This window comes from Rhinopithecus bieti, unplaced genomic scaffold (assembly GCF_001698545.2).
Source record: "Rhinopithecus bieti isolate Rb0 unplaced genomic scaffold, ASM169854v2 scaffold_30687, whole genome shotgun sequence".
Classification (NCBI taxonomy): Eukaryota; Metazoa; Chordata; class Mammalia; order Primates; family Cercopithecidae; genus Rhinopithecus; species Rhinopithecus bieti.
The window spans coordinates 252,021-262,929 of NW_016813366.1; the positions used below are offsets into that span (position 1 = coordinate 252,021).

Sequence of the window (10,909 nt, forward strand, 5' to 3'; positions counted from 1 at the left end):
GATGGATGGATGGATGGATGGATGGATGGATGGGCGAATAAATCGATGAATGGGTGGGTGGATGGGTAAAAGTTTAGGAGTGAAGGTAGAGGCTGAGAAATCATGCGGAAGTCTGGGCTGAGGAGGTGATTTTTAGGTGTGGCCCAGGAGTGAGGCGAATGAATGGAGTGAGGGCTCAGAGGAGACTGAGACCCGAGATGAAAGGTGATGCCCGCAGTTCCCAACTAGCCAGTGGCCAACCCCACCCCTTGTCTCATTCTCCAGACCCCCCTCTCAACCCCATCTGGCTCTGGATGTGGGGTTTGAGGCACTGTGAGGACGCATGGGAGGAGTGAGTCTCAGGGATCAGGAGACACATACAGCAGCTGCAGCCTAACTGCTTAATCATCAGTCCCGATTTCCCCTCCTGTGCAATGGGGCAAGTCCCATCTTGCTTGAGGCCCTGGCCTGGGCCCGTCCAAAGCCTCTGCTCTGGCACTTCCTGAGTAACGGTTGCATCCCCAGGGAAATGACGCACAGATGGTTATCAGTGACCCACATTTCTCAGAAGAGAGAGAACAGGAAGGTGGGGGCAGGCTTTTGTTGCTGTGTGTGGTGTGCCCAGCCAGCACCAGGGCACATTCCAGATCTGTCTGACCTGTGACCCTGTAATGTAGGGGTAGAAAGCAGGCAGCCCAGCACAGTAGAAGCTTGGGAAAGTCCCCTCTCCTCCCTGGATCTCAGCCTCCTCATCTGTAAAATGGGCGTAAGACTCATTCCTGCCTTGCGGGAATGACATGGCAAATCCACGAGAGGCTAGCACCTATTCTTGCTGTTGCTATTATTGATCTTGGCATATCCCAGATGTGATGGGGTTTGGGGGTGTCACGGAGCAGGGTCCTGAGCTCTGAAAGGGGGCACCTCGATTCCCTGTAGGATCGTGGACGTCGGGGGCCAGAGGTCAGAGCGTAAGAAATGGATCCACTGTTTCGAGAACGTGATCGCCCTCATCTACCTGGCCTCGCTGAGTGAATATGACCAGTGCCTGGAGGAGAACAACCAGGAGGTGCGCCACCGCCTCCCTCACCGTACCCACTTATTGGCCCAAGGCCCATCACCTGAGCAGGAAGCTCTGGTGCAGAAAGGGAGGTGTCCCTGCCCTGAACGGGCCTGTGTGCCCAGCATGGCTATGAAATTGCCCCTTCAGGCTTTCGTGGTCAGATTGCAGCAACCCAAGACACAGACCCACAGTGTTTGGCCAGGACCCCAGACACACACACACACATACACTACACATGCACACACGCACATGCCCACACACATGCAATGCACACACATGCGCACACGCATATGCAATAAACACACACGAATGTGCACAATACACGCACACACGTGCACACACATGCACATGAACACATGCAATAAACGCATGCACATGCACGATATATGCACGTGAACACACATACATCACACGTGCGCATATGCGCGCACATACATGCACTCACGTGTGCAATACATGCATATGCACACACATATGCACACATGCACACATGCACATATGCATCACACACGTACATATACACTACACATACACACGCACACACATCCACACACGCACACACACGCACACATGCACACACACGCATGCACACATGCACATACACATGCACACACATCCACACACATGAAGACACATGCACACATGCACACACACCCACATATACACACATGCACACACATGAAGACATGCACACGCACACACATCCACACACACACACATGAAGACATGCACACATGCACACACATGCACACACACACATACACACATGGACACATATGCACACACATGAAGACACGCACACGCACACATCCACACACACGCACACACATGAAGACACATGCACACACATGAAGACATACGCACACACGCACACACATGCACACACACCCACATATACACACATGCACACACATGAAGACGCATGCACACACATCCACACACATGAAGACACATGCACACACGCACACACATGCACACACATGCACATACAGGAAGACACACACGCACATGCACTTGCACACACAAGTGCTCACACACGTGCTCACACACGTGGAAATTCCTGTCCGCATGCTGGCCGCACCATGGAACACCAGGGCTTCTGTCACACTCTTCACAAACACATCCTTGAGGGAGTCACACATGGATGCACAGCTACACAAGCACCGGCCGCATCGAGGAACACTCAAGCCCCGAGAGAGACACGGCCGCCTGCACACAGGCAAGCACAGCCGTCCCAGGAGAGCAGGTCTCTCCCCAGGGGCGATGTTCTGCTTCTGTTCAGAAAGGCCTGAGGCTGCTTCTTTTACAAGTGTGAACTTTTCTCCTGCTCAATCCTTGAGCCCAAAGGTTGGGTGCATTATCACCTGCAAGGCGTGACTGTAAGGGTTAAGGTTTCACCCAGTTTGGGTCAGATGATATAATTTTGACTTTCAGGCTGAATGAGATGGAATGAATTTTAGGTCATCCTGATACTGCTTGTCCTCGAGTCTAGCCACATGAAATGGACTCGCTTCTTAGGGCTTTTATAAGAAAGCTGCGCAGACCCGGCAGTTTAAACAACAGATATTTATTCTCTACAGTTCCGGAGGCCAGAAGTCAGAGAGGGAAGTGTGGGCAAGGCTGGGTCCTTCTGACAAGACAGAATCTGTCCCAAGCCTCTCCTAGGTCCTAGTGGTGGCTGCAAATCCTTGGAGATCCTTGGTTGTAGGGGTGTCAGCCTGATCTCTGCCTCCACCTAACACACAGTGTCCTCCCTGTGTGCACGTCTGTGTGTAAACTTCCTCCTTTTTATTTGGAGACAGAGTCTTGCTCTGTCACCGAGGCTGGAGTGCAGTTATGTGATCATAGCTCATTGCAGACTTGAACTCGTGGACTCCCAAAGTGCTAGGATTACAGCTGTGAGCTGCCGCGTCCGGCCAGGTCTCCCTCTTCTTCTTCTTCTTTCTTTTCTTTTCTTTTCTTTTTTTGAGATGAAGTCTCGCTCTGTCACCAGGCTGGAGTGCAGTGGCGTGATCTTGGCTCACCACAACTTTTACCTCCCAGATTCAAGCAATTCTCCTGCCTCAGCCTCCCGAGTAGCTGTGATTACAGGCGTGCACCACCATGCCCAGCTAATTTTTGTATTTTTAGTGGAGATGGGGTTGCACCATGTTGGCCAGGACGGTCTTGAACTCCTGACCTCAGGTGATCCGCCCGCCTCGGCCTCCCAAGGTGCTAGGATTACAGGCGTGAGCCACCGCGCCTGGCCAGGCCTCCCTCTTCTTATAAGGACAGCAGTCACGGACTTGGGGGCCCACCTTATTCTAGTATTGCCTCACCTCAACGACCTCTTCAAAGACCCTATCTCCAGGCCAGGTGCGGTGGTTCATGCCTGTAACCCCAGCATACTGGGAGGCCAGGAGTTCAAGACTCTCTCTCCAGATAAGGTCATACTCTGAAGCTCTGGGGGGACATGAATTTTGGGAGGACACCCTTCCAACCAGCACAGGCACAAAACCACGTCAGGCACACCCAGGCAGCTGTCCACACGGAAACACGGGCACACCCGCCTCAGCCCCAGCCAGGCAGGTAGGGGTGAGTCCACGCCCCTGGAGCCAACAGCCCTATCTCCGCGATGGGAGGGTTTCCTGTCCGAGCTGGCCGGTTGAAGCAATAACCTGTTTCTGCCCCCAACACAGAACCGTATGAAGGAGAGCCTCGCCTTATTCGGGACTATCCTGGAACTACCCTGGTTCAAGAGTACCTCCGTCATCCTCTTCCTCAACAAAACCGACATCCTGGAGGAGAAAATCCCCACCTCCCACCTGGCTACCTACTTCCCCAGTTTCCAGGGTAAGCAGTTCTAGAACTTTCCATACCCTTCACCTCCCAAAAGCAGCTCCAAAGAGAGATGCTAATCCAGGCTCTACTTCAGCCTGGAGTCACGGGAAGTTTCACATAGGATCAGACCCGCCTTCCATACTCAGCTCCATCCACTGTCCAACCTCATTAAATCTGTTTCCTCCTCTGTGGAATGGAATAAAATAGCAAAGGGCCTTGGAACTGAGTAAAGTAAGGAATTCTTAGAAAGAGGTAGCGTATCATGTACACCTTAAACATTTTACTTATTTATTTATTCTTGAGACGGAGTCTTGCTCTGTCACCAGGCTGGAGTGCAGTGGTGCGATCTTGGCTCACTGCAGCCTTTCCCTCCCGAGTTCAAGTGATTCTCCTGCCTCAGCCTCCCGAGTAGCTGGGATGACAGGCATGCACCACCACCTCAGCTAATTTTGTATTTTTAGTAGAGACAGGGTTTCTCCATGTTGGTCAGGCTGGTCTTGAACTCCCGACCTCAAGTGATTTACCTGCCTCGGCCTCCCAAAGTGCTGGGATTACAGGCCTGAGCCACTGCGCCGGCCTTTTTCTTTAATTTTTAAAAGCAGAGCCTTGAACAATGTTTCCAAAGCACACAGTTTTTGTAAATATAACGACCTTCTTTCATGCGGCTCTTGTAGGTATAGATTTGCATAACGTTTCTTTTAATTGCATGCGAACCAAGACACGTACAACGGCCAAAAACAGGTTTGGGAACAAACTCTCAGTACATCCAGAGGGTGAAAGGGCCACAGGGTAACTACAGAGAAATACCATCTAGTGTTGGGCACCACTTAGTATATTTTACAAAGGGGAGGCAGAGTTGTGGTTAATCCAGGGACCGACATGACAAAGGTATATATTCACTAGCACTTTCCCCAGAACACCACTGTGAGGATAAAGTGTGGTGGCGGAAGTATCCTGCTTAGCTACTGCCAAGTAACACACCGTCCCCAAACTTAGTGACTTAAACTGGCCATTTTCCTTTGCTCATGATTTTGTGGGTCAGGAATTTGGGAAGGGTTGAGCTGGGTAAGTTCATCTCTGATCCATGTGACATCAGCTGAGCTGCCTGGGATTGGAGATACACTCCAAGATAGCTTCTTCCCCCACATGTCTGGTGCCTTGGCGCTCTTGGCCTCTCTCTCTCTGTCTCTCCCTGCCTCCGTCTCCCATCTCATCTATCTCTCCTCCCCTTCCTTCCAGTCTCTCTCTCTCCTTTTCCACCTCCCCTGTTCTCTCTCTCTCTCCATTTGGGGCCTCATGATCCACAGCCTCCTCATATGGTTTGAGCTTACTCACAATATGGCTGCCTCAGGGTAGACAGACTTCAGCCCAGGTGGAAGCTGCTTGCTTCTCAGGATCGCCTCAGAAGTGTCAGACGTTACCTCTGCCACATTCTATTTGTCAAGCACATCACTCATATCAGCCTGGATTCAAAAGAAAGAGACTCCACCTCTTGAAGGAAGAATGATACAGGGAGGGAAGGAAGTGATGGCAGCCATCTTGGAGATAACTTGCCTTCATTTCCTGGGATGCCATAACAAAATACCACAAACTGGGTGGCTTAAAACAACAGAAGTCCAAAGTTAAGATATTGGCAGCATTGGTTCCTTCTGGAGGCTCTGAGGGAAAATCCATTCCATGCTTCTCTCTCAGCTTCTGGTGGTGGCCAGAAGCCAACAACCCTTAGCTTGTAGACGTATCACTCCAATCTCTGCCTCCATGTTCACACGGCTGTCTTCTCACCGTGTCTTTACGTGTCCTCTCCTGTTGTTCTAAGACCATCAGTCATCGAATTTAGGGCCCATACTTTGGTATGACCTCTTTTTGTTTTTTTAGACAAGGTCTTGCTCTGTTGCCCAGGCTAGAGTCCAGTGGTGTGATCACAGTTCACTGCAGCCTCGACCTCCTAGGCACAGGTGATCGTCCCACCTCAGCCTCCTGAGTTGCTGGGACTACAGGCATGCACCGCCACATCTGGCTAATTTTTGTATATTTCTGTAGAGACAAGCTTTCGCCATGTTGCCCAGGCTGATTTAGAACTCCTGGGCCCAACCACACATCTGTCATCCACCTGCCTTGGCCTCCCGAAGTGCTAGGATTACAGGCGTGAGCCATCATGCCCGGCCGTGACCTATTTTAACCTAATTACATCTGCAAAGATCTGATTTATAAATAAAGTCATATTCTGAGGTTCCAGGTGGATATGAAATTTGGGGGACACTGTTCACCTCAATATACAAGCAACCATAGTAGATGAGTCCTTAGTACATACTTGACACCAGGTCCACAATCAGTAAACATAAGCTTTGGTGAAGTCACCAGGTTTTGACCCCTGGTCTTGTCATGTCTCAGAGCCCGTGAGGCCAATTTTAGCCAATCATACCCGCAAGATTCAGGGTCTGGGAGATAGATGTCAAGTTGTTCCAGGATGGTGGCCTAGACAGGCCCTCTTCCCTGCCTAGCAGCCCTGGTAATCAGATCATAGTTTAGAGAATCTGGGAACAGGATAAGGTAGATATTTTTTCATTCAAGTCAAAGGGAACCTCCCATGACTCATCCTTGTCTCCCAGCACAAGTGGCTGGTGCACCCTTTGCTGACTCTCAGCCCTTCTCTCTGCTGTGCTAAATAATATTTATGATAATAATAATAAGCCACACTTTGGGAGGCTGAGGCGCGCAGATGACTTGAGGTCAGGAGTTCGAGACCAGCCTGGCCAATATGGCAAAACCCCATCTCTATTAAAAATACAAAAATTAGCTGGGTGTGGTGGCAGGGGCCTGTAATCCCAGTTACTTGGGAGGTTGAGGCAGGAGAATCGCTTGAACCTGGGAGGCAGAGGTTGCAGTGAGCAGAGATCATGCCACTTCACTCCAGCCTGGGCGACAGAGCGAGACTCCGTCTCAAAATAATAATAATAATAATAATAATAATAATAATAATAACAATAGCCAACACATCTGCTGCACTGGTGGAAGCTACTCTACATAGCTTGTTTAATCTTCATGTTAAAACCCTATGCAGGGCTGGGCACAGTGGCTCACGCCTGTAATCCCAGTGCTTTGGAGGGTCAAGGCGGGCAGATCATTTGAGGTCAGGAGTTCAAGACCAGCCTGGCCAACATGGCAAAACCCCGTCTCTACTAAAAATACAAAAATTAGCTGGGCGTGGTGGCAGGCGCCTGTAATCCCAGCTACTGCCGAGATTGCACCATTGCACTCCAGCCTGGACAACAGAGCGAGGCTCCATCTCAAGAACAAAAAACAAAAAACACCTACACAGCAGGACTTACTCATCTAGCCGTTATAGAGATGGAGAAACCGAGGCACAGAGTGATGCAGTCTCTTGACAACAGTCACACAACCAGTGAGAGGCAGAGACAGAGTTTGAACCCAGGCTGTCCAGACCCAGAGCCAGAACGTCTGAACTGAATCGTTCTACTACTACATTGTCTTTCTGAAATAATATTGATAGGTTACAACCATGAAGTCTTCCGTTTATTAAGCAACGAACCCTCTACATAATGTTAAATCCTCGAGACAACTCTGTGAGGCCCAATACTGTTCTGATCCCCATTTTGCAAATGAGGAAACAGGCTCACAGAGTTTACAGGTATTAAAATACTATTATAGATAACCCAACTCGTGAGAGAGTAGCAGAGCCAAGTCTAGGGCTCCCAAAGCCCTTAATTCACGTTGTGCTTTCAGTACACAGGTATTGAACACCCTGACATGTCTTATCAGAGCAGCCACCCAGGCTGACTTTGAGGACTCTCTTCCTCTTCTTTGGCCTTGCTGCCCCTGTCTGCACAGTCCTGGGATATTTGTCTCTGTGATTCCAGTCTGCCAACCGCACTGGCTGGAAGCGAGGCCAAGAGAATGTCTCTCTTTAACCCAGTTCTGCCGAAAGTCCCAGAGCTGGATCTCATTGGTCCATTTCAGGTCACATGACTCTCATGAGACAACCTCCTGTGCTCCCATTGGCTGGGCGTGAGTCATGTGACCAGCTATGACTACAAAAGATGGCGTCAATGCTCAGAAAAATGACGGGAGGGATCCCTGGGGCCCTTTAGCTCTGGTATTACGGGGAAGAGGGTCACCAGAGGCCCCCAGGGTCCAAAGATGGAGGGTCCTCACCCACTTCCCGCACTCTGTTTCCCCAGGCCCTAAGCAGGATGCCGAGGCAGCCAAGAGGTTCATCCTGGACATGTACACCAGGATGTACGCCGGCTGCGTGGACGGTCCCGACGGCAGCAAGAAGGGCGCGCGCTCCCGACGCCTCTTCAGCCACTACACATGTGCCACGGACACACAGAACATCCGCAAGGTCTTCAAGGACGTGCGGGACTCGGTGCTCGCCCGCTACCTGGACGAGATCAACCTGCTGTGACCCAGGCCCCACCTGGGGCAGGCAGCACTGGCGGGCGGGTGGGAGGTGGGGGTGGCTGCAGGGACCCCTAGTGTCCCTGGTCTCTCTCTCCAGCCTCGGCCCACACGCGAGTGAGTCGGGGGATGGACGGCCCGCTGCTGGCTGCTCTCTTCTCTGCCTCTCACCAGGACAGCCGCCCCCTAGGGTACTCCTGCCCTTGCTTGACTCAGTTTTCCTCCTTTGAAAGGGAAGGAGTAAAACAGCCATTTGGGGCGCCAGGGTGGGTGAAAAGGCGAAGAGATCAGGGGATCGAGGGCTTGGGTGGGTGAGCATCTCTCGGGACCCCATTTCCGGACATGTCACCTCCTGGGCAGGGGTCTGGGACCCGCTGTGGGTGACGCACACCCTGGCATGGGGCTAGTGGATCCTTTAGGCGCCTTCGGGCGTGGACTCTGGTGCGCTCTAGTGGACAGCAGAAGGAACGCCTTCCAGGAGCCTGCGGACTAGGGCTGCGGGGACTTCCTTTTGCAAAGGGTAACAGACCGCTGGAAAACACAGTCCCTTTCAGAGCTCCGTGGCGCACAGCGTGTCCTGCCTCGGTTTGCAGATGGGAGAAAACGCGGCCCACAAGCATCCCCTCGTCCTTTGCAGGCTGGGGGTGGGCATACTGCATCTTAACCTTTTGTATTTATTCCGTCACCTTCTGCAGGGCTCCGTGTGGGGTGAAATTAAAGATTTCTTAGAGGCTGTGTCGCCAGCGTCCTGTTTATCCCTCTGCAACCCTTTCTCGGCAGGGGGCACTGGTTACAGTGCGGGGAGCAACGTGAGGTAGGAAGGAAAAAAGTTGTACTTCTTGTCTACCCACCTGTCCTGGCCATGGTACTCAGAACTGCGGGGGCTGTGAGTCCTGCAAGCCGGGATGTGGAGTCCAACCTCCCTCCCTGGCTAGGGGGACATTGGAGCAGACCCCTCCGTGGCTACTGACTCGAAATTCCAGCAGCAGCCACCACCCAGCTTTGAGAAGTCCTCTTACTATTCTCAGGGCCGTCTTCTGTGGTGCAAGCCATAGCACCCCACTTTACAGATGAGGAATCTGGAGCACAGAGCATGGAGTAACTTGACTAAGCTCACACATCTGCAATGGACAGAGGCAGGAGCCTATTCCTACGTTGAACACATTTGTGGCTTTTTGTTTGTTTTTTTGAGACAATCTCGCTCTGTCGCCCAGCCTGGAGTGTAGTGATGTGATCTCGGTTCACTGCAGCCTCTGTCTCCTGGGTTCAAGTGATTCTCCTGCCTCAGCCTCCCAAATAGCTGGGACTACAGGTGTCCACCACCACACCTGGCCATTTTTTTGTATTTTTAGTAGAGATGGGGTTTCACTGCGTTAGCCAGGGTGATCTTGATCTGACATCGTGATCTGCCCGCCTCGGCCTCCCAAAGTCCTGGGATTGCAGGCGTGAGCAACTGTACCCGGCCAATTTTTGTATTCTTTAGCAGAGACGGAGTTTCACCATGTTGGCCAGGTCTCAAACTCCTGATCTCAAGTGATCCGCCTCCCTCGACCTCCTGAAGTGGTTGGGATTACAGGCATGAGCCACCATGCCTGGCCTAACTTTTCTTCTTATAAAACCACTAGTCACACTGGATCAGGATTCAGCCTGTTGTCCCCATGGTAACTTGACTACATCTGCAAAGGCTGTATTTCTAAATAAGGTCCCATTCGCAGATACCAGGGGTTATGACTTGACCATATCTTTTTAGGGGAGCCACATTTCAACCTATAAAAGATATTTTGTAATACAAAAATTAGCCGGGCGTGGTGGTGCATGCTTGTAATCCCAGTTAATTGGGAGGCTGAGGCATGAGAATTGCTTCAACCCGGGAGGCAAAGATTGCAGTAAGCCAAGATTGTGCCACTGCACTCCAGCCTTATTACAAAATAATTTTACTAATTATTATTATTGTTTTTTGAGACTGTGTCTTGCTCTGTCGTCCCCCAGGTTGGAGTACAATGGCACGATCTTGTCTCACTACAACCTCTGCCTCCTGGGTTCAAGTGATTCTCCTGCCTCAGCCTCCCTAGTAGCTGGGTTTATAGGCACCGCCACCATGCCTGGCTAATTTTTGTATTTTTAGTAGAGGGAGGGTTTCACCATGTTGGCCAGGCTGGTCTCAAACTCCTGACCTCAAATGAACCACCCACCTCAGCTTCCCAAAGTGCTGGGATTACAGGTGTGAGCCACCACGCCTGGCCAATTTTTGTAAAATAAAATTTAGAAATTTTCAATAAAATTTAACAAAATAATTTTATGAATTATTTGTAAAATAAATGTTACAAAATAATTTTATAAATTGTTTGTAAAAGTTATAAAATAATTTTACAAATTATTTAAATTTTACCAATAATTTTATGAAATTTTACAAATTCTTTGTTGTAATAATTTTGTAAATATTTTATAAATTATCTGGAAAATAAATTTTACAAATTATTTTTACAAAAATGATTGGTGGCCGGGCGCGGTGGCTCAAGCCTATAATCCCAGCACTTTGGGAGGCCGAGACAGGCGGATCACGAGGTCAGGAGATCGAGACCATCCTGGCTAACACGGTGAAACCCCGTCTCTACTAAAAAAATACAAAAA

At 50.4% G+C, this 10,909-nt stretch overlaps 1 protein-coding gene across 1 annotated transcript in view; it reads left to right on the plus strand.

Annotated features, from left to right (window-relative positions):
• GNA15 (G protein subunit alpha 15) overlaps positions 1 to 9,017 on the plus strand; it is a 13,336-nt gene extending 4,319 nt beyond the window's left edge. Inside the window, exons 3-5 of the mRNA XM_017848042.1 lie at positions 916 to 1,045; positions 3,718 to 3,871; positions 8,059 to 9,017. Coding sequence (XP_017703531.1) covers positions 916 to 1,045; positions 3,718 to 3,871; positions 8,059 to 8,285 — 511 coding nt within the window. The 3' untranslated portion in view covers positions 8,286 to 9,017. The remainder of the gene's footprint in view (positions 1 to 915; positions 1,046 to 3,717; positions 3,872 to 8,058) is intronic.
• The last annotated feature ends 1,892 nt before the right edge of the window (positions 9,018 to 10,909 follow it).